General features: G+C 46.5%; 1 protein-coding gene across 1 annotated transcript in view; it reads left to right on the top strand.

Moving 5' to 3' along the window:
- The window catches only part of ILDR1 (immunoglobulin like domain containing receptor 1), a 32,512-nt gene extending 10,835 nt beyond the window's left edge, over positions 1–21,677 (top strand). Inside the window, exons 2-8 of the mRNA XM_032406657.1 lie at positions 3,088–3,258; positions 4,604–4,753; positions 8,146–8,265; positions 8,558–8,704; positions 15,343–15,474; positions 15,693–16,516; positions 20,444–21,677. Coding sequence (XP_032262548.1) covers positions 3,088–3,258; positions 4,604–4,753; positions 8,146–8,265; positions 8,558–8,704; positions 15,343–15,474; positions 15,693–16,516; positions 20,444–20,485 — 1,586 coding nt within the window. The 3' untranslated portion in view covers positions 20,486–21,677. The remainder of the gene's footprint in view (positions 1–3,087; positions 3,259–4,603; positions 4,754–8,145; positions 8,266–8,557; positions 8,705–15,342; positions 15,475–15,692; positions 16,517–20,443) is intronic.
- The last annotated feature ends 420 nt before the right edge of the window (positions 21,678–22,097 follow it).

The raw sequence follows: 22,097 nt of genomic DNA, 5'->3' as shown, positions 1-22,097 counted from the left end.
CACAGCTTACTATCTTATGAGGGCTGTGTCCCGAAGATGAGGCAGGATCCAGAACCATGTGGCAGTGGCCTTCGAGCCAGGCCCACCCAGCTGTTTTGTAAGGGGTGAGGGTGGGGGCTAAATGTTTGTGTTTGTGAGTGTATCTCAGTCAAAATGAGGCTGGTCCACCTGAGAACTCCCTTGGAGAGAACCCCCGCTTGAACCCCTTTCTTTTTGGCCTTCATCATAGAGGAAAGGAGGAGGGAAACAGATTCAGACTCAGACCCTGACACTAACACAACAGCGTATGTACCAGGCACCATGCCAATTGCCAGAAGTGAATTATCTCATTGCATCCTTTCACGGACCTGATGAGGTTACTACTATCATAATCTGCAGTCCTAGCTTGGGGGGGGGGGGGAACAACTCAGTCAATAGCTTGTACAATGTCCAAATAAATAGTGAAGTTTTATTTGAACCCAGTTGTATCGGAGTCCAAGCCTGTCGGTCCACACTGGTGGTTCTCAAAGCATGGTACCCAGAGAGCAGTTAGTGTCACCATCTCCTGGAAACTTGTTAGAAATGTCAGTTCTTGGGCCCCACCCAAGTCCCCCTGAATCAGAAACTCCTCCTGAAAGTGATCTGGGCCATTACAAGTCCTCTCGGTGGCACATGCTCAAGTTTGAGTACTATTATTCTGCGCTAAACCTCCCACGAGAAGAGCCCCTATAACTTGGCCTAGAGACCATCTTGACATAGGAACATTCTAAGATGTTGGTTATGTGTGGACCTCTGACCATGCCAAAGTGCCACCTGACTTTCTGTGCCACTGGGTTCCTCATCAAGGCAGACCTGGAGCTGTGTGTTTGTAGCTTTGGAGGCTAGGGAGGAGCCTTAAAAAAGAGAAAAGAAAAATTCTTAATTTCTTCAAGTCTTTTTTTTTTTTTTTAAAGATTTTATTCATTTATTTGAGAGAGAAAGAGAGAGCATGAGACGGGGGAGGGTCAGAGGGAGAAGCAGACTCCCCGCTGAGCAGGGAGCCTGATGCGGGACTCAGTCTTGGGACTCCAGGATCACGACCTGAGCTGAAGGCAGCCACTTAACCAACTGGGCCACCCAGGCGCCCTCAAGTCTTTCGTAATAAAATTTGTCGCAGTCTGATCATTTTTATTTATTTTATGCTCATGTTGACCGCCTGTACTGCCAGTTTCTACCGTTAATGGATCCCTGGTCCTTCAGTCCATTATTTATGCAACAAACATCTGTTGGGTGCCAAGGAGGTGACAGGTACAGTTGTGAGGTTGTGCTTTAACGGTGAGTCAGAGACAGACTCAGCTGGCTTTCTCAGAGCCTGCAGTTAACTGGCCATCACCAAGGCATGTGAAATGTCCTGCGTCGAGGGCAAGAGGCACTTTGGGAAAACACAGGAGACCCCTCTCCCAGATTTGCAGTCAGGGAAGGCTTCTGGAGGAGGTGAGGGTGCTGCTAAAGACCTAAGGAATACATAGTAATTAGCCTCGTGAAGGGAAGGGAGTGGTGGCTGGTGCTCTGGGAGAGTGCTCCAGCCAAGAGGTCTACACGTGGGAAGACCTGGAGAAGATGGTGATCCTGCCAAGGGAAGGAATGGAGCAAGTTCAGGGTGGCTGATACCCTGAGTGTGAGGTGGGCCTGGAAGGGAGATGAGGCAGCAGAGAAAGGCTGAAGGCAGACCTGATTGGCCTCATAGGCCTGTTGAACTTCCCTGAAGAAGTGGGGAAACATTTTAAAAGAAAGTAACATGAAAAAATATATACGTGTATTGGCAAGCTCACTATATGACCTTCTTTTTTCTTTTCCCCTTTTTATTTTACTTATTTTTTTAAATTTAATTTAATTTTATTATGTTATGTTAGTCACCATACAATACATCATTAGTTTTTGATGTAGTGATCCATGATTCATTGTTTTCGTATAACACCCAGTGCTCCATGCAGTACGTGCCCTCCTTAATACCCATCACCAGGCTAACCCATCCCCCCACCCTCTCCCCTCTAAAACCCTCAGTTTGTTTCTCAGAATCCATAGTCTCTCATGGTTCATCTCCCCCTCCGATTTCCCCCCCTTCATTTTTCCCTTCCTTCTCCTGATGTCCTCCATGCTATTCCTTATGTTCCACAAATAAGTGAAACCATATGGATAATTGACTTTCTCTGCTTGACTTATTTCACTTAGCATAATCTCCAGTCCCATCCATGTTGATGTAAAAGTTGGGTATTCATCCTTTCTGATGATGAGTAATATTCCATTGTATATATGGACCACATCTTCTTTATCCATTCGTCTGTTGAAGGGCATCTTGGCTCTTTCCACAGTTTGGCTATTGTGGACATTTCTGCTATGAACATTGGGGTGCATATGGCCCTTCTTTTCACTACATCTGTGTCTTTGGGGTAAATATCCAGTAGTGCAATTGCTGGGTCATAGGGTAGCTCTATTTTTAAATTTTTGAGGCACCTCCACACTGTTTTCCAAAGTGGCTGTACCAACTTGCATTCCCACCAACAGTGTAAGAGGGTTCCCCTTTCTCCATAACCTCTCCAACATTTGTTGTTTCTTGCCTTGTCAATTTTTGCCATTCTAACTGGTGTAAGGTGGTATCTCAATGTGGTTTTGATTTGAATTTCCCTGATGGCTAATGATGAACATTTTTTCATGTGTCTGTTAGCCAATTGTATGTCTTCTTTGGAGAAGTGTCTGTTCATGTCTTCTGCCCATTTTTTGACTTGATTATTTGTTTTTTGGGTGCTGAGTTTGAGAAGTTCTTTATAGATCTTGGAAATCAGTGCTTTGTCTGTAGGCCTTCTTTTAATATAGTTTCTTTATTGTTGTTGAACGTGTTAACACTGTCAATGGATCACAAGATCCTTGCGAGTCATCCTTGCTCTTTCTCTCCCCCATCTCCCCCAGGGTGTCTGTGTGGTCTTTGCCTCCCACTCTGCCTGCCAGTTCCCAACTAGTCAGCCAGTGTGTTTGCTTATTGGCATTGCTTTTATTACCCCATGAACAGAAGTAGGTCACTTCCCAGAGACATAGTCTGCCTTCAGCATTGTCTCTTGCTCTTGGCTGCAGGGTGCCTGTCCTTGCTGGTGACGGTCCAGCACACAGAGCGCTATGTCACCCTGTTTGCCTCCATCGTCCTCAAATGTGACTACACCACCTCCGCCCAGCTCCAGGATGTCGTGGTGACGTGGCGCTTCAAGTCCTTCTGCAAGGACCCCATCTTTGACTACTACTCTGCATGTGAGTCCCTCCTCCTTCAGCCCACGTACGTCCCTCTGTGAAGCATGGCCATTAGGGCATAGGGCCACAAATCCTTCTGAGAGGGAGCCACAAAGTTCACTTAATGCCGTCCCCTCATTTTATAGATAAATAAACAACCCAGACAGATGAAGTAACTTATTTGAGGTCACATACGATTTTATTTTAAGATTTATGTCCTACCTTGTTCTGAAAAGATGTAGGCAGCTCAGACATTAAGTTTTTTAAAAGGCAGTGCCAGTCCTGCCCCCTGGTCCATTCCTGGTTGCATGCCGGCACACTGAGATGAGTATGCAGTCCGCCTCCATTCCCCTTACCACCTGAGGACATGGACAAGAAGCCTCCTACATCCCCCAGGACCCTGAGGAGTGGCGTTTGTGAACCTCCCCCCCCCCCCACTGCCACACTCCCTTTTGTGGCCAGCCTTCCTAGTGGCCAATGAAACTCTCCCAGTGAGCGAGAGCCCACTGCCCCCAGGGAACACATTTTCAGCGCTGCACAACCCTCCCCCCCCCCCAAACACACACACTTAGCCAAGTCCTACCTCTCAGTAGCAGCTGCCCCACTCATGTCAGCTCTCCTCCCTGGAACCAAAGTTCTTTTTAGCTGTCTACGTCTACTCTCTCAAGGAACAAAGGAACCCAGATCCTCACCGTCAGCCCTGGACAATTACCCTTGTAGAGATTTTGAGAGTACAAGTAGACACCGTCTTTGTAGGAAGGAAGTGAGCTTCCAGAGGTGAGGAAAAAGGGAGGAGGCATCAGCTTTACCTCTTTTAGCCCTGACTAATGTCTTACAGTATGAACCCCGATACCTAAATGTCTGAGTCACCCACAGAACCTGGCGTTGTCCCCAAAAGACACATCTCTGAATCAAGGCATGATTTCCAGGGGGTTACTCTTCAAATAAAGTCGGAAGGGAGGAGAGGCCAGGGTAGCAGGCATTTGCCACCAGCAAATGTATTATAAGGGCAGGTGGATGAGCCCTATAGGAGCAGAATCTGGGGTGACCAAAAATGAAGCAAGGGTAGTTGGAATGGGAGACAGGAGCATGGAGCCAGGATTTGGAAATGATGACCTTTGAGAGGGGTCTGGATCTTGCTGCTCAGAGGTTCATTAGTATTACCTGGGAGTTCCTCTGAAATGCAGACTCAGATTCTCACTCCAGACCCACAGAATCAGAATCTTCATGTTTAGCAAGATTCCCAGTAGACACATGAGCTCAGGATAAAAATGAGAAGCTTCCCTGCTCCAGGGAACAGTAAGGGCGCCTTTCTCCATGGGAATTCCCCATTGCTGTGTGACCTGGCTGTGTCCTCTTTCCTCAGCATACCAGGCGGCTTTATCCCTGGGCCAGGACCCATCCAATGACTGCAACGACAGTCAGCGGGAGGTTCGCATAGTGGCTCAGAGGCGGGGGCAGAATGAGCCCGTGCTGGGGGTGGATTACCGGCAGCGCAAGATCACCATCCAGAACCGTGAGTGCAGGGGAGGCGGCAGGGATCTGGGGGCGGCAAGAGGTGCAGACACCGGGCCTGGGCCTGGCTGAGTCATTGTGGGGATTTCCCTTTTTCTTTCTTTTTTTCTTTTTTTTTGGTTTTGTGTTTGTTTGTTTGTGTGTGTGTGTGTTTGTTTGAGGAAAGTGCCAGATACATAGAATGCTGTTACCACCATCTGAAGTCACTCCCCTGGAAGTTGGTCTCTAAATGAGAAGATGTCCTACAGCTTTGGCTAAAGGTCTGGGAGTGGGTGGTCTCTTTTGCTTTTTCATGGCTGAGGTGTGGCTCAGGCTTGTTCGCTCCCTCCCATAAATTGCTCTCAGGGCCTGCATGAACCCCAGGCCCCTGAGTTTCCCTCTGGCCACTCCTGTTGTACATGTCTAAAGGGCTTCCAAGTAGATGGCTACCTGGAGACCATCATTGCCCATTGGTAGAGGAAAAAGCATTAGCCTTAGAATCTACAGACCTGGCTGAGTGTCCTGCTGCTTCCACCTGCTAGCTCGTGGAGCAGTAGCAGATGTTTTCCCTGGCCTCTGTTACCTCATCTGAAAGGTGGACATAATGGTCTCTGTGTCTGTACACTGAAGTAAATATCAAATGTGATATCTAAGAGCTATGTGTAAAGCATACTTATTCTTTGTGCCTAGTACAGGGACTGGTGGTTGGAGCCCTCAGACTCGGGTGTGGGCCCCCATTCTGCACTTGTAGGGTATGTGAACTTGGGCAAGTCCCTTCAATTTTTTTAGCCTCAATTTCTACAAAATGGGACTTGCTGTAGTACTACCCATCTCCTGGAGAGCCGTCAGGATTAAGTGAGATGATATGCATAAAGCACTTAGCAAATATTAAGTGTGCAGTGAACTTTAGTTATAATCACTGAAGGCACTTTTGGATGGATGGGCTAGCGCCCCACATTCCTATCTTGTAATCCAGGATGGCCGTGATGGGTTATTGGCACAGAATTCAGAGCCTGTTTCAGTGAGCTTCACATGCAGTGTTAAATAAATATTTGCTGATTAAAAGGGGAAAAAGAAGGGAGAATACATGAAGCAGGCCACTCAGGGTACCTGTAGCAACAATGTGAGGAAATCAGTGAATGCTCTATGAACATTTAAAGGGAGCCAATTTAATATTTGCTTCCAAATTTTTGTATAATACTTTGGCTGTGATATTTAAGTCTGATTCTTTCACATGTGATCTCTGATTCCCCCAAGCCAGCCCTTAAACTCTCGGCGTTAAGGAACATCTGTCCTTTTCTGGTCTCTAGCTACATTCTCAAAGAGTCAGTGTGGTTCTCCTTTTCCCAGAGCCTGCAGAATTAGCCCTCATCTGACTCCAAAGTTTAAAGTCTCTTCAATTGGCAAGCCTCCTTTATAGTTTTTGAAGGATGAAAATCCCCACAGGTGACAGTCCCCACTTTTCTTTTTTTCTAATTCTGAGTAATACCATCCACTATCTCTACTCCCAATCACCCTTGGATCAAACTCTGTTTCTCCCTTACACCCATGGGAAAGCAGTATTTCCCCTTGGTTTTTATTTCTACCTCCATACTTGTCATGACTTCCTGAAGCCCTTGTTTTCTGACACTTTATGCCTGTGTGTGCATCATTTGAGATGACCATGTCAAGTCAGTTCTTGGATTATTTAAAATATCAACATATCTGAATGTCCTCATTACTGTGATATCCCTAAAAAAAAATCTTTATGTCTCTAATAAAAATTGGGGCAGATTTTTAATGCACATTAACATTAAGAGAGAATTTCCTCCAAAGCATTTTTACCATTCTTCCAAGTCTGGGGTAAGCTTATATCTGGGAAAGGTAGTGTGTTTGGAAAATCATGGGTAGGAAAAAAATCGTAGCGCTTGACGTAGAAAGAGAAGGAAACAGAAGTTGAAGTTAGCTCCAGTGGTACGTGACCTTGCATTTTTGTTTCATTTCCTCAATAAATATTTTTTGACAAACAGATAATGAAGAATTATAGATGGGATTGCTAAGTAAGCAGGAGCAAGTCTATAATGCTAAGGGTTTTTAAAAAGGAATTTGAAGTTGTCCCCTGGCACTCTACCGTGGATGAAATAGCAGGGATGTGGAGGCTGTCCTGATGCCCCTGACTGGACTTTAAGCCCTTTTAGGACAGAGATGAGTCTTATTCCTCTGCAGATCTTCCTCAGGGTCTGACATAGAGCTGGACCCACACAAGGTCTTCAGTGAAAATTTGTTGCATTTACTAAACTTGTACATACCATTCATCTATCTTAATGAGGTAGCCCAGCACTTGGTGCTCATGAAAACTGAAATTCCTTTCTTGAACATCGAGTAACATTTACCCTTAAAATATTGGCATTTCATCCTTGCTTATTCAACTTCATCTTATAAATTGTCCCTCTAAGATCCAGAGGGATCTGTTCACAGCTGGTGAGGAACCCAGGCTGTGGAGTTTTCCACCCCTTAGGAAAGGACATTAGAACTGAGTGGTTAAGAGCACCAGGGTTGCAGCAGAGAGACATGGATTTGAACCTACCTCTGCTACTCATTATTTCTCTGTTCTTAGGCCAGTTTCTTAGCCTCCTAGAGTCTTGGTTTCCTCATCTGAAATGCAGCTGATAAGCATACTTACTGTATCAGGATGGTATCGAGTTTGTGAGTAAGCAAAACCCAAAATATTAGTGACTTAAACAATAAAGAAGTTTATTTCTTCTCAAGTATAAATTTGGAGGTAGATAGTCCAAAATTAGTGTGGTGGCCCTGTTCCATTAAGTCCTCAGGAACAGGCCCAAGCTCCAGCTCACCAAGAAAGTCTTTTTCTTCCTCATGGTCCAAGACAGCAGCCATCACATTTGCTCTCCAGATAACAGAGTAAAAGAAAAGAAGAAGAGAAGGACAAAAATATTCCCAAACTGTTTTAGGAAAGTTCCTGGGAGCCATTATGTGACCCTTCTGCTTGCATTCTGTCCACCAGAACGGAGTTGCGTGTCCATGTCCACCTTTAAGAGAGGATAGGAAATAGTGACTTTATTCTGGATGGCCACATCCATGACCAAAAGTTATATGACTGTGAGAGAAAGTTATATCCCTGGGAGGCAATGTAGTGTGTACCTCACCCACTCAGAGAGCTGTGGTGGGAATGAAATGAGGTGATGTCCAAAATCCTTTCAGGGTACCTGGTAGGGCTCAATGAATGGTCAGTTCTACCATCATTGTACTGTTTGGGGAAAGAGGAGGGTCTCAATGAAAGGGCTTTAGGCTTTCCTCTGCACTACGAGGGGCCCTCTTAGGATGTGGAAGGACAGTGATGGGTCTTTAAGCCATAGGTCAGAAACCAGGGCCCTCTCCTTTAACCCCTGGCACTTTCTCCCTCCCTCCCTGCAGGAGCAGATCTGGTGATTAATGAAGTGATGTGGTGGGACCATGGAGTGTATTATTGCACCATTGAGGCTCCCGGGGACACGTCAGGAGACCCAGATAAGGAGGTGAAGCTCATTGTCCTGCGTAAGTGCTGCTGGAGCTTTCTCTTTAGCCACCCCATCACTGTGACACTTTTACACACAGAAAAAAAAAAAAAAACAACAACAGAAGCAAGCAAGCCCAGGTTATTGCTGGATTGCCAACCTCTGAAGGTCCCTTACCAAAGCTAAACTTTTTTTTTTTTTTTTTTTGCCACTATATTGATTGAACGTAACCTATAGATCAAGAGCTGTATTTATTAGATCTCTAGGATGTTAGACCTGGAAGCATTCCACCGGCATGTTTCGTTAGCTTGCTCTTGGCGTCTCCGCTGCAGACTGGCTGACAGTGATCTTCATCATTCTGGGAGCCCTCCTCCTGCTCCTGCTGATCGGGGTGTGCTGGTGCCAGAACTGTCCTCAGCATTGCTGCTGCTACATCCGCTGCCCCTGCTGCCCTGCCCGCTGCTGCTGCCCCGAGGAAGGTGAGAGCGGACGGACGAGCATTGGGAGGGGTGCTGCCGCAGGCTCGGACGAGCATTGGGAGGGGTGATGCCGCAGACTCGGACGAGCAGTGGGAGGGGTGATGTCGCAGACTCGGACGAGCCCTGGGAAGGGGTGATGCCGCAGACTCAGACGAGCAGTGGGAGGGGTGATGCCGCAGACTCGGACGAGCACTGGGAGGGGGTGATGCCGCAGACTCGGACGAGCACTGGGAGGGGGTGATGTCGCAGACTCGGACGAGCACTGGGAAGGGGTGATGCCGCAGACTCGGACGAGCACTGGGAGGGGTGATGCCGCAGACTCGGACGAGCAGTGGGAGGGGTGCTGCCGCAGACTCGGACGAGCAGTGGGAGGGGTGATGCCGCAGACTCGGGCGAGCAGTGGGAGGGGTGCTGCCGCAGACTCGGACGAGCAGTGGGAGGGGTGCTGCCGCAGACTCGGACGAGCAGTGGGAGGGGTGATGCCACAGACTCGGGCGAGCAGTGGGAGGGGGTGATGCCGCAGACTCGGACGAGCACTGGGAGGGGGTGATGCCACAGACTTGGACGAGCAGTGGGAGGGGTGATGCCGCAGACTCGGACGAGCAGTGGGAGGGGGTGATGCTGCAGACTGCTGTCCCAAGTAGACCAGCTTCACACACCAGGCTAACACCTTGGGTCCTTCCAGCGTCTCCTCCGTGCCCTTCTCCCATCACAGGCTCGCCCAGAAAATGATGCTCCAGGAAGTTGTAGACCCAAGGGGGAAGACTTCTGCCTGTCTACATCCTAGCCTGCTTAAGGCCTCCTTCCAGTGGTTCTGCCTACTGATGGCATTTCCTCAGTGGCCCTGATAAGCCTGTGCTTCCGTATTTGCTCAGCACTCACCTTGCTCGGACATGGAGTGGCTGGAGTGGGTGGTTTGAATGTAGCAGTGAGAGAGGAGGCCACCCCTTCGGGATGACTTGAAAAGAACAGATAGAGGAGAGAGTTGTTAAAGCAGTGGTTCTTAAACTTAAGAATCACTAGGGCTTGTTAAAACTCAGTTGCTGGCTCCACCTCCAGAGTTTCTGATTTAATTGGTTTTGAGTAGGCCTGAGAATTTGTATGCCCAAAAAGTTCTCAAGTGATGTGATGCTGCTGATCTGTGGGCCACACTTTGAGAACCTCTTTTTAGATGAAGGAAGGAGGTTTACATGAAGGAGAGAGAGAGCAGAAGACCTTGCTTTTAATGTGATCTTTCTTTTGGCTGAAATTTGACCTTTTAAAACAGAATTATGACATGTCCTAAAAAATTTGGCTGTGGAATGCCAATCTTTTTTGTAGAAAATTATTCTATAAAAATCTTTTCTTAATAAATAGATGGAGTGGGATCAACAGCTTTAAATGGAAGGAGTTTTGTGTTCTTTTTTTTTTTTTTTTTTTAAGATTTTATTTATTTATTTGACAGAGAGAGAGATAGCAAGAGAGGGAACACAAGCAGGGGGAGTGGGAGAGGGAGAAGCAAACTTCCTGCCGAGCAGGGTGCCCGATGCGGGGCTCGATCCCATGACCCTGGGATCATGACCTGAGCCGAAGGCAGACGCTTAATGACTGAGCCACCCAGGCACCCCAGGAGTTTTGTGTTCTTAAAATAACATTTTTCCCTGATGATATAAGTAACGTATTACATTGTAGAAAATTTGAGAAATTCAGGAAAATGTAAAGACTAATCTGAGCACTCAGAGATAATCACTCTTATCATTCTTATCAGTTGGATCATTTGAACAGAAATTTTTTAAAAGAAAAGATAAGGAATTACCTCTTAAGATAGAAACAAAACTTAATCTACGATGTCAAGAAGGTCAATGGCCTGCGTCTGGTTTCAGGCCTGTGTTCTGGGGTTGTTGTCTTACAGGAAAAGAGAACTAACTTTTATTGGAAGTCTGCCATGCGTAGGCCCTTTGCATATATTTCCCTATATGAATCCTCACAACCCTAGAAGGCTGTATCATCACTACTTAACAGATGAGAGGACTGAAGGTGAGAGTGGTCACAGCTAGTAAGTGGCATTGACAGTATGGTGTTGAATCCAGGTTCATTTGACTTATGAGTGCCTGAATTTCACACAGTAGAGGCTGCCACAGCCTCTATGTGGAGATCACAGTGGGCTTGGCAGAGATACAATGACCTCCTTAAAGAGAGGAAAAATAGCAGAGAACTCCATATTGGGCTATGGAACTCCTTACCTTTCAAGAGCCTCTGGGAGAGATGCTGTGGAGAAATCACTGTCACTGGAGTAGTAATATGCAAGAAGAGATGAGAAAAATCACTCCCAAGATGGCTTCTTAGAATCCCTAGGTCCGTGGGGCATGAAAAACAGGCAGGACTGGGGATGAGACCAACACAAATGATAAATGTATCCACTGTTTCAGTAAGCTGATAAACAGATTTTTGGGGAGAGTAGTTTCTCCTAAGTGGTTAGAGTTCATTTAGAAGAACTGGTCACATAAAGAAATGCAGGCCACAAGTAAAGATCCCTGGACTTGAGCAAATGAGGTCACTTTCAGAGTGAGTCACTATGGCTGACTGTCCTGAGAATTTTGATGACAAGAGGAGAGTACATGGAGGGGGCAGAAGTTGTTACGGAGAGCTCTTGGATGAGGAAAGGGGTGTGTGTGATTGTTGGTTAGAATAAGATAACCCCAAGTGTATTTGTAGGCAAAGAACCAAGGCCAGTAGGAAATGAGTAAAGTGAAGCCTTTTGAAGTGAGACGATCACTGAGCAGATGCAACAGGAGTGACATCAGGTGTACGGAAGAAGGACTACCTTTAGAAAGGAAAGGAAGGGCAGCTTGACCTCTGGAGAGAGAGAGAAAGTCATTAAAATGTGGGGGATGGTCCAAGTATAAGGCAGGAAGCTGAGGGACCTCATACCTGTCTTGATTTCAGCAAATCAAAATTCTAGAGGCAGAAGGGAGCTTGAGAATGATGTCAGTGCTTCTTGACCTTCTCTGACCACAGCCCACCTCCCTAACTTGGTCCCACTTTCCAGTGAGTTAATAGAACCAGGGAGGAGAAAAATGAGAATGACAGCAAATTTTAGTAACCCTTAATAATTCACTTAGTACTGGTAAACGACCCACAGTAGAACTTAAAGATGAAAGTTCTTGAAACTGAACACTAGATCGGTTACTGGCCATCCTCCCCGCAGAACCTCTAAACATACCCTGTAGTAGGCCACAGGCCACACTGGGAGTCTCTGATCTATGCCACTCACCTCCCCATCCCCCTCACAGCTGAGGGAAGGAAGGCCTAGAAAGACTTCAGCACAGTCACACACAGCTTGTTGGTGGCAGATCCTGGACTAGACATAGGTCTCTCGATTCCATGCCCGGGGCCGGTTCCTCTTCCTTAACCAGGATGATGTCATCAGCCGAGAGTTCACAGGGAGGGGAAGACATGAGAAGCGGGGAATGTTTAAACTGCTCTAGAGGAGGGAAGTGGGCTGGATAGATCAGTCAAGGGAAGCCATGTTGGAGAGCGCTATTTGAGTGAGGTCAGTTGCCTGGCTGTGCAGTCAGCACTAGCAGCACGGGGCCAGAAGCGAAAGCCAAGGTGGTAAGAGTTCAAGCGCATGGGATTCTAGGAAGCTCCAAAGGATGTCGCTGAAATGACTAGCCAGTCAAGTTAGAGGGGACTGGTAGTATGGGAAAAGGTGAAAGGACTGTGTGACGATGGGTCAACAGAGGCTAAAGGATGAGTTCTGTAAGAGTGGAGAGGCAAGCTTCAGGCACCACGGGTGATGCTGGCTGCAGGGAAGGAGAGGCACGGGGCTCTGCAGGAGGGGGAGGTGCTGTGCCATTTCTGTCACGGGAGAGACGTCTTAAAGAATATGCCCTGGGTTTTCCTCAGAAATGAAGATAAATGCCTTTGGTGGTCTAGTCTCCAAATGTGTACTTTTGTTTCCTATGGGATCTAAGGCAAAAGAAGGGACTTAATTATAGTAATTTATTATGACAGTCTCTTGATTGTCTGTCATCTAATAGACATGTCACGTGTACTATTGCTTCATTTAACCTCACAACTTTATGAAATAGGTATTTCTGTCCTTAGCTCACAGAGGAGGAGCCTGGGCCCAGAGGCTCTGGAAATTCGCTCATTCATGCTGAAGTCCATCTGACCCTCAAAGCTCATATTTAAGGAAACTTAACCCTGAGAACCATAGTTCTCAAAAGGTTGTTGAGAATCCTCAATAGTCAACTCCAGTTGGGTGTCCTGCACTAGTATTAAGGAGCTTGTTAAAAACACGGTTTGCGCTTGCTTTGCACTAGACCGAAGGACAGTATCTGGGAGTGGGATCCAGGAATCTGTATTGTTAATGAGCTCCTTAACATGATCAAGGCAGACTTTACTCCACTGAGGTTCAGAGATAGCTTATTAGGAGTCTTTTGAGGCTTAGCTACTTTCTCCATGTCTCTTCTTTTATTGCCTGATTCCCCACTAGGTGAACAGCAGAAAACCCTGACATCCCCATGGGACGAGAGGGCCAGGGAGAAGCTCAGAGGCTATGTTTTCCACGCCCATCACAACAGTTCCATTACATCAGGGAAAGGCGGGGCCCTGGGGAAAAGGGTGTGGCAACTAAGAAGAGAGCAGGTGGGTTAATCTCTGGAGTATGGAAAATTTGACAGGAAAGCTAATGGAAGCTCTGGAAGGGTCTCTAGGGAGTTATCTGTGCAGAGGGTCTCGTTCGTTAAAATAAAAGTCATTTGGGGGACAAGGAGTAAGCCCAACTTTCCCTTTGTCTACTATGGAATTGGGGGAGTAGGGGAAGGAAGTGGCCAGGATTCAGTTAGAGGGGTGGGGAGCAGGTAGGGTTGTTCCCAGTGGAATCAGATGCCCCAGGCCTTAGAGGCAGAGACTAGTCTGGAGTGGGTTTTGAAGTGTGGAGCCAAGTTGGAAAGAAATAAAGCAAGGAGTTACCACTGTGGAAGGTGTGTTTTGTTTTGTTTTGTTTTGCTTTGCTTCATCACAGAAATAAAGGAGAGTCTGGGGACTCAGTGATTTGGCAGGAAGAGCACAGGCTTGGGCATCAGAGAGGCATCTCTGTCCATCACCAGCTCTGGGACCTTGAACTGGGAAGCCAACCTCTGTGCACCCAGCTTCTTCATCTAATTCCCACATCAAGAGATTGCTCTGAGGATTAGTTAGCTTAGGGAAAGTGACTGACACATGCATAGTAAGTAGGGCGTTATGTGTGCGGATGGTGGCACATGAAGGGAGCTGGGGGAGGCATCGGTTAGCAAGAGGGCGAGGAAGGTGCTGAGCACGTGGAGGGTCTGGAGTGCTGGCCACCTGAAGGTGTGGCAGCTGGGTGAGCTGCTCTAAGTTTGCATCTGCTTTCCTCCAGGCTAGGCCGTGATGCCCTGTCAGGGCTGCAGCTCCAGACATTTCTGAGGGCTCAGAGGCAACCACTTCTTGTGCTGAAGTGTGTTTCACACCAGAGCCACCGGGTCCAGATGGCCACTCAGCTGTTGGCCTCAGCGAATCCCCGACCCTTTGCAGCAGGGGCCAGAATGCCTGTCTTCTGCCCCTCTTACTGCGCCTGAAGAGGCCTCAGAGAGGCAGAGCCCTGCTGCTATAGAGGTGGCCACAGGGCTTGAGGAAGGCAGGAGGAGGTGAAAGTGTCAGCGGGGGGCTGAGGCAGGCACTTCCTGCCCTGAAACATGCAAATACATTTCCTGCATGCAGGGATAGACAGAAACCTTGGGAGACAGTTACCTCAAAACAGAAATTCACAAACAAAACCAACGAAATGCTTTTGTTTTTAATTTGCGCTCACAGGGGCGGAGGGGAGGGGATTGTGTGCTTCACACTAGCTGCACCTGGGGTACTGGAGTGACATGTCTACGGGTTCCTTGTGCTGCCTTTTTACATGATTTTCTTTGTCCTGAAAGGAGATGGTATTTCCTTTCTCCCTCTCTGCCTTCACTGCACCCCTTAGAGATTCCCCCTACTTAGGGAAAATCCCAACTTAGGAGCCAATAAGACCTCCTTATTGAGATAAGGAGAAGAGTTGAAAGGATCCACTGGGATCTACTTCAGCTTTTTGCATTTCTTGCCTCCCTCTCACTAGTTCCTCCCCACAAGGGCTGGTGTGCCAGCTAGAAGGTTCTTCCGTCTCCTTCCCTTTACCAGTAGTTCTGCCCATTGACCTCAGCATCTACATCCTTTTTTGTTTGTTTTCCTTTTTCTACTTTGAGCAGGGAGCCCTGAGCTTCCCTGGCAGCCCCCTTGAAGTCTTTTGCGTCTGCATCTTCTATATTTGGCCTGTGGCTGAAGGCCTTGTTGGCCTGGGACCTGAGATTTCATGGCCTACTAATATCCATGTATCTACCTACATCTTAGGTGAACCTGGGAATGGCAGGATGATGCAATGTTTTCAAGACTGGGAAGTCAGGTATTATAGGTATACTTTCCTGGCGTACATTCCCAGCTCCTTGCCAGATGACCGATGGGTTACTGCTCCTTTAACTCTGACTCCTATGCAAGATAGGTTAGAAACTGGCCTCTTAGCAAGGCCACTGGGTAGAGAGAAGTGAAGTGGGGGGTGTGGGGCTTGTCCTGGCTGAGGGTCTGCATTTCTCCTTTTTCCCCTGCAGCCCTGGCCCGCCACCGCTACCTGAAGCAGGCTCGGGCCTTAGGCCCTCAGATGATGGAAAAGCCCCTGTACTGGGGGGCGGACAGGAGCTCCCAGGTTTCATCTTATCCAATGAACCCGCTGCTGCAGCGAGGTAAACCTTGCCAGAGATTTGGGGTGGGAGAGGGCAGAGGGCAGGGGTAGGCGCAAGGGCTATATTGGGGCCTTCATGGCCAATATAGTGGGTATCTGTGATTGAGGATGGGGACGGGATGGATGCAAGCTGATTAATGTGGCATTTTGGTGCCCTGGTTCTGAGGAGCACGTTTTGGGCCAGCAGTTCTGCATGTTCTGGTCCTTGTTTCTTTTCAGATTTGTCCCTGCGATCCAGCCTCCCACAGATGCCAATGACCCAGACCGCCGCTCACCCTCCCATCGCCAATGGTGTCTTAGAGTATTTGGAGAAAGAGCTGCAGAACCTCAATCCAGCCCAGCCTCTGCCCCCTGACCTTAAAGCCATATCTGGCCAAGCCTGCAGCATGCTGTCCTCCCTGGGCTCTGAGGTTGTGGAGCGCAGAATCATCCACCTGCCCCCACTGATCAGAGACCTGCCGTCCTCACAGAGGACCGGCAACTCCTCCCGCCAAGAGTGGCTCACCGCAATTCCCCCTGGACCCTGGGATCCGAGGGAGGGGAGAAGGCAGGCCCACTACTCTGATTTCCACCAGGAGCTTCAGGACCGGGAGCCTAAGCGCTGGGCATTGGAGGGACGGGAGCTGAACCGACCTCAGAGGGGAAGGCACCACCGCTCCCGGCTGCACGGGTCACCCGCGCCCTGGTCAGACAGGGACAGCCTCAGTGACGGCCCCTCATCAAGCGAGGCCCGCTGGCGGCCCGACCACGCACCTCTCCGGAGCCGCTATCCAGACCGACCCCGCAGGCCCAGCCCCCGGGAGAATGCCCAGAGGCACCCGAGGCGCAGGCACCGCAGCTACTCCCCTCCCTTGCCTTCTGGCCTCAGTTCCTGGAGCTCTGAGGAGGATGAGAAGGAGAGGCGGCCCCGGAGCTGGGGAACCCACCACCGCCGCAGCTCATACTCCTCAAACTGGCCTGAGGAGAAGCCACCTAGCTACCGGTCACTGGATGTCATGCCAGGCAAGAACGGCAGGAAGAAAGGGAGTGTGGAGAGGCGCTCGGTGAGCCTGGGGCATCCTGCTGAGGATCGGGTGTGGGCAGAGCGGGGCTCGGCCCCAGCTGACACAGGCCACCCCACAGGCCACCGATGAGGGTATCTCCTCCTTGAGCTTGCCTGGTGGGCGTGGTGAGACCTCTTGTCAGAGCTAGAAGGGGCCCAGTGCGTGCAGAGGGCGGAGGAGGGCTTGATGCGTGATGCTTAAAAAAGGGCCTTCTCATCCCCAGACCAACCCTCCTCACAGTCTCGTGAGGCAGGGTTCCCCCATTTCACAGATGAAGGAACGAGGCTCAGAATAATTCAGCGCCTGTGTGTAGCGGAGCTGAGACTTAAATGCAGGTTTCGTGGCTGAGGCTTTACTTCCTGTCATCGCTGCCTGCCTTTACTTAGCAACCCTATCTCCATACCCTAAATTACACTGTACAGCCTGACAGAGGACTTCTGTGCCACTTTTGGGGGCTGTAAGTCAGTGTGCAAGGCCTTGTATTCGAGGATGAGGTCCTGTGAGACCCCCGGAAAGAATCCTTAAACTGATTAAAACAAAACAAAACAAAACAAAAAAACCTCATATCCCAAGTCAAAACTTGAGCGTTCTGGAACAGGCAGGGCGCTAATGGGTGCCAGTCAGAGCTTACTAGCCTAAAAGGGGCACAAAGAGGGATTATAGGCCTTTTAGGCCTTAAATTTTTTTTTAAAGATGTGACTTAAAAAACCATTTTATAATTGATATACTGAAATGATGGTATTCCCTTATGTCACTTTGCAAAGTTATGCTGCCATCAGTCAAAAATATTCATGAACTCCCTTCAGAGCCAACTTAAATGAAAATCTATTTCTCTATTTGACCAAAGTCCTTTTCTGTTTTGCTTCCTTTGAGGTAAAGGGATATGTAGTAGGCTCTGAGGGAAGTTCCCAGAGTAGAGAATACTGTAGGAAGAATTTTAGTCTCCCATATACTTCCAAGGATATTTGGAAATGCAAGTTCTGCTGTGATTGGTTTAAAAACCAATCACAGGCATGGAGTATGCAAAGAAACAGGCACCTTATGGGAACTATAGTGCTAGCCTTTCTAGAATAGAGCCTTGGTGAGAGAGTAATTCATGAGGAAGGTAGCAAAGGCCTGCAGGCAGTTCTAAAATAATGGCAATCCTCAATAGATGTCCCAGGAGAGAGGCAAAAACCAGTAACAACGAAACTTAGTAGTATCACCTAACTATGGACATTGATGCCATATCCCATTTAACTCTCACAACACCTATGAGGTTTGTGCTGTTATCTTCATTTTATAGTGGATACAACTCTTTCTTCTGTTACCAGTAGGAAAATTACATCCTGAAAGAACACCTGGAACCAGTTAAAACCAGGACAACGGCTGCTACTTTAGTCAGAGAGGGACTAAACTGTCTCTTACCTTCATTTTAACAGAAAAGAATGTTATTTGAAGGGCAGTTTTTGGCCCCAAATCCAAACCCTATCTTCTTTGAGGTTTTTCTTCATTTTCTTCTCTTTAAGTGAAATTATGTGGTTTCTTGTAAGTGAGAAGAGGGTAAAAGGAACACCAGTTATGTTCCAGACACTGGGGTAAGCCTTTTCCAAACCTTATTTATTTAATCTTTGCAACAACAGGTGAGGCTCAGTGAGATTGGGTATCATTCTCGAAGTCACAAAGCCAATAGGCAGTGAAGCCAGAATTCCAGCATGGATAGCCCTCTGACTCTCAAGCCTTTACCCTTTCAGTAACTTCATGCTGCCTCGTTTGAAAGAAACAAGAATCATTTGGGGCAATGATGTTTTCCTGCTATATTTCTTCCTGGTAACTTTATTTCTTCCTCATTTTCTAAAAGTATCACAGCTTCTTTTATCATTAAGATGTACACACCACTAATTCTACCACAAGCAAACCAAATTTTCTATTGTAAAGTTGCTCATGAGACACAAAGATTTCACTCAAGATAATTTTGAAAGCCTTCATTGATTTGGATTTCTCTAAGCTTATCTCCCAAAGAGTTATCACTTTATTACATTCAACTATCTACTCATATTCTGAGTGACTACAGACCCAGGGCCATGGCTGGCTTTAGATTGGTTGGTTTGAAGGGCACAGTGTTTTGTTTATAGTTTGAATTTTGAATGCCTTCAGTGAAGCAAAAGTCTCCAGGGCCCAAATCTTACTTTTTGCTGTTCTCCTCCGTGGGACTGGATGCTTCCCACACAATTTCCTAACCTCTGAAGTTTTCAGAACTTGCAGTTAACTTCAGAACTTATAATACAATTGGGCCACTAGATGGCAATCTTTGATGATGTATAACAAGGTTTCTGTTTGCTCCTTGAGTTAATAAATGTTATCACTATTTTCTTAAATCAAGCTTTCAGCAGTTACAGCTTTGCCATAACTTTTTATGAAATACTTATTAAAAATACTTTATTAAATATTCAGAGCAGTATACATTTATCAAAAAACCTTTTGGCTTACATGGAACCTTCTCTCTGAAGAATAATGTTTAACAAATAGATACCGAGGAACAAGGGCTTCCATCCAAAATAGGTAAGAACTGTTCTCTGCAGAGTGCCCACGAGAAAATGGGACTTATGTTGAGGAATCTCCCATTTGACTACAGAATCAGGATTCCAGCAGAGATCTGACCTTAGGTCTGGTGTTTTTTTCACTCCATCAAAGGCTACAACCTCAGAAATATAAGAAACTGTAATGTCAAGTTTTAAACTCCTGTAGTTTCAGACTGGGTTGCCCCTGTGTTCCTGGCCTCCTTCAAATGGATTATCTTTCTTTCCAATCTTGCCCTACGAGAAAGGGCTTCGCAAGACATTTCTGGTTTGTTGCAAACTTGGCCTATACCCACCTGTTCTAATACAAGAGAAAACTACTGCATTCCTTCTCCAAGTTAAACTCAAACTTTTGGTAGAGAATCCAAGATTTTTTTTTCATTTTTCTTGACTTGATTTAATACAAAAAAAATTTTTTTTTGCTCAGTATACTTAATCTTCTATTTTTTAATACAATGCCTATTCCTTGATCATGTCTAGGTTTTTCTTCAGCAAGCCCTGCATAAGTTCCTTTTGTCCCCTTTCATTCCCTTCCTTTGTATCAGAGAATATTCATCCCATAGCATTTTGATTAGAAGCCATGCCCCCTAAAACTCACTTTCCTGATAAACACATTTTTTTTTATAGTAACATGAATGTATATACATATACAATGCATTTAACAGTATGTTTGGGACAGATACCTTGTTTTGCCATTTCAAATAGGATAAGAAAGGTCACATTCATGGACTACAGCTATAGATATTCAAAACTTAGATAGAAATGATCCCCTACAATACATAGTTAGAGAAATATGAGAAATGTAGACAGTCCTTGTCCTGACAGAACAAGTTGAAAAAGCCAAAAGATCAAGTGTACTAACTTCTGAAGAAAAGGCACTGAGTTTGGTCAGAAAGAGATAATGATCTTTGAAAAATAACTTGAGACAAATACTAAGGTATGAAGCTCAACTTTTTAGAAAAGGGCTGAGAAGGAATGGTTCAGGAGACTATGAATAGGAAAAGAAGAACTGGGCCATGTCTTCATGAACAAATGGTAGGGAGATGGGCTGATGAATGGACAGGGTACTTTTTTTCAGTCTAAGGGAGACTTGAAGGTGTTAAAATCAGCAGGAGGCAAAGTGAATGAGACTGTAAGAAATTTTCAAACATTAAAGGTATTTGAGGGAGGCTCTATATGAAAGAGAAGCCTAAGCCTGGGGAAGGGACTGGCTTCATGAGGAGTCAAGAAGTATTTTTTAGATTCAGTTATGCTGCCCCAGCATCCACCACTCACCTAGGATTTGCACCCAAATCAAGTGCACCTTGTATGTTGTATGCATAGACAATAGATCCCAGCTGACCGGATTCTTTTGTGTTCTATCCCCCAGGAGAGAGGCAGCTCCCATAGTGGAAGGAGTGTGGTCATTTAGCCACCGGGTACAGCACTACTTCTTTGGTTACTTCTCAGCTCCCTTGCGTCATCAGCATCTCCCAGATTTCCAGCTGACTTGGGAGGGACACTGCAAGTCCCTATCTTACAGTTTTGGCTTAGATTCTGAGAACAAAATAGAAAAATATTAAAAACAAGAGTTGGAGGACTTAATGACTGTCGTGTTAGCCTTGGCTCACACTCTATACATTTAGAGTATCTGACTTGTAATGGACCCTAACTGGTATGTGACGTCTCAGGAACTTAGTAGCCTGAGTCTTCAACTAGGTGACAGAGCTCAGAACTATGGCCATTCTCAAAGTGAGAACTCAGGAATCTTGAAGAAGAAATCAAACATGTTTCAGGTGCAGGAAATTTATTGAATATGGAAATTTCCATGGGAACTTGTCTCTATCTCTATAGCATATCTCCATTTTAGGAGTCCACCTTGCTGCACCCATTCCCAGTCCTGAGTGCTCCTGAGGGTCAAGTCAGAGACAGCACAGGAAATAGTCCAGCAATGTACTCTCTCATAGGGTATTTATGCAAGTGTAGAAAATCACTAAGAAGCAGTTTTGCACCAAACTTATGCCTGTCCCTTGTTTTCTTCTTGCTCTTTTTTTTTTGCCTACATCTAATTTATATATCCTTATATATTATGTATCCATTAAAATCACTTTAAATGCTTCTTGAGAACAACACAGTATGTAAATAAATTAGAAAGGAAATGTACTGGCTTAAGGATTCTGTCCCAAATAAATATTTACTTTGGTGCACTTGACTGAACTGAGTTTTCTTCCCTACTAAAGCTCAGAGAAGAGCCAGGCTAACTTGGATAGTTTGGAGTCACCTTTTTCCTGGCACCACTCAGCCTTGTAGAGTTGAGATTTCCCAAGCAGAAGCATCCAGGTAGGTTTGGCCACTCAGAGAACACCAGGAGGAGAGGGCTGTGCCCTTTCTACAGTAAGCTCTACCACTCCCTCCCATTTTCCCCAGTCCCTTTGATGGTTTCATGAATCCATTTCTGCTTGATGTAGAGATGCTTCTTGAGCAGATTGTTAGGAGATGGTCTGAAAGGAGGAGGGGTGTGTGTGTGTTCCTCAACAGTATCTTTATGTATATGGCCTTAAGCTCAATTTAGATCCTGTTGTGTTGACACATTCATTTTCTTCCCCCAGCCTCATTAACTACATCTGGAGAAAATAGGTTAAATGTGTGCATCAGGCAAAGATTTCTTTCAGATTTCTGATGTCTATAACGTAACTGGGTCTAAAATAGCAAAACAGAAACAAAAATAAAACATTTTAACAGATAAAGAGGACATAAAATTGAGTAGTGAGGGTCTTCTGGTCTGGACAAGATGGCATAGACCTTTTCCTTTCTCCTTCCCACTAAGCATAACTTTATAAACCCTGGAAATGGCACAAGAAACAGGCAAAGGAGGACTCTAAAGAAAGCTAAGAAGAAGGCAAGGTGGTTTGGGGCCTCAGGGCATGAGGAATAACACAGAGGCAGGGTGTCTTGAATCCCCCAACCAAAAAAAAGAGCCACACAGAGCTGGCATTTTCCAACTTCCCACCTAGCAAGAGAAGGTAATAGCTCATTCTTCCCCC

Source organism: Phoca vitulina, unplaced genomic scaffold (assembly GCF_004348235.1).
Source record: "Phoca vitulina isolate PV1807 unplaced genomic scaffold, GSC_HSeal_1.0 scaffold8, whole genome shotgun sequence".
NCBI lineage: Eukaryota > Metazoa > Chordata > Mammalia > Carnivora > Phocidae > Phoca > Phoca vitulina.
Note: the sequence above shows the minus strand (reverse complement) of the source record. Positions and strands in the feature narration are given on the sequence as shown.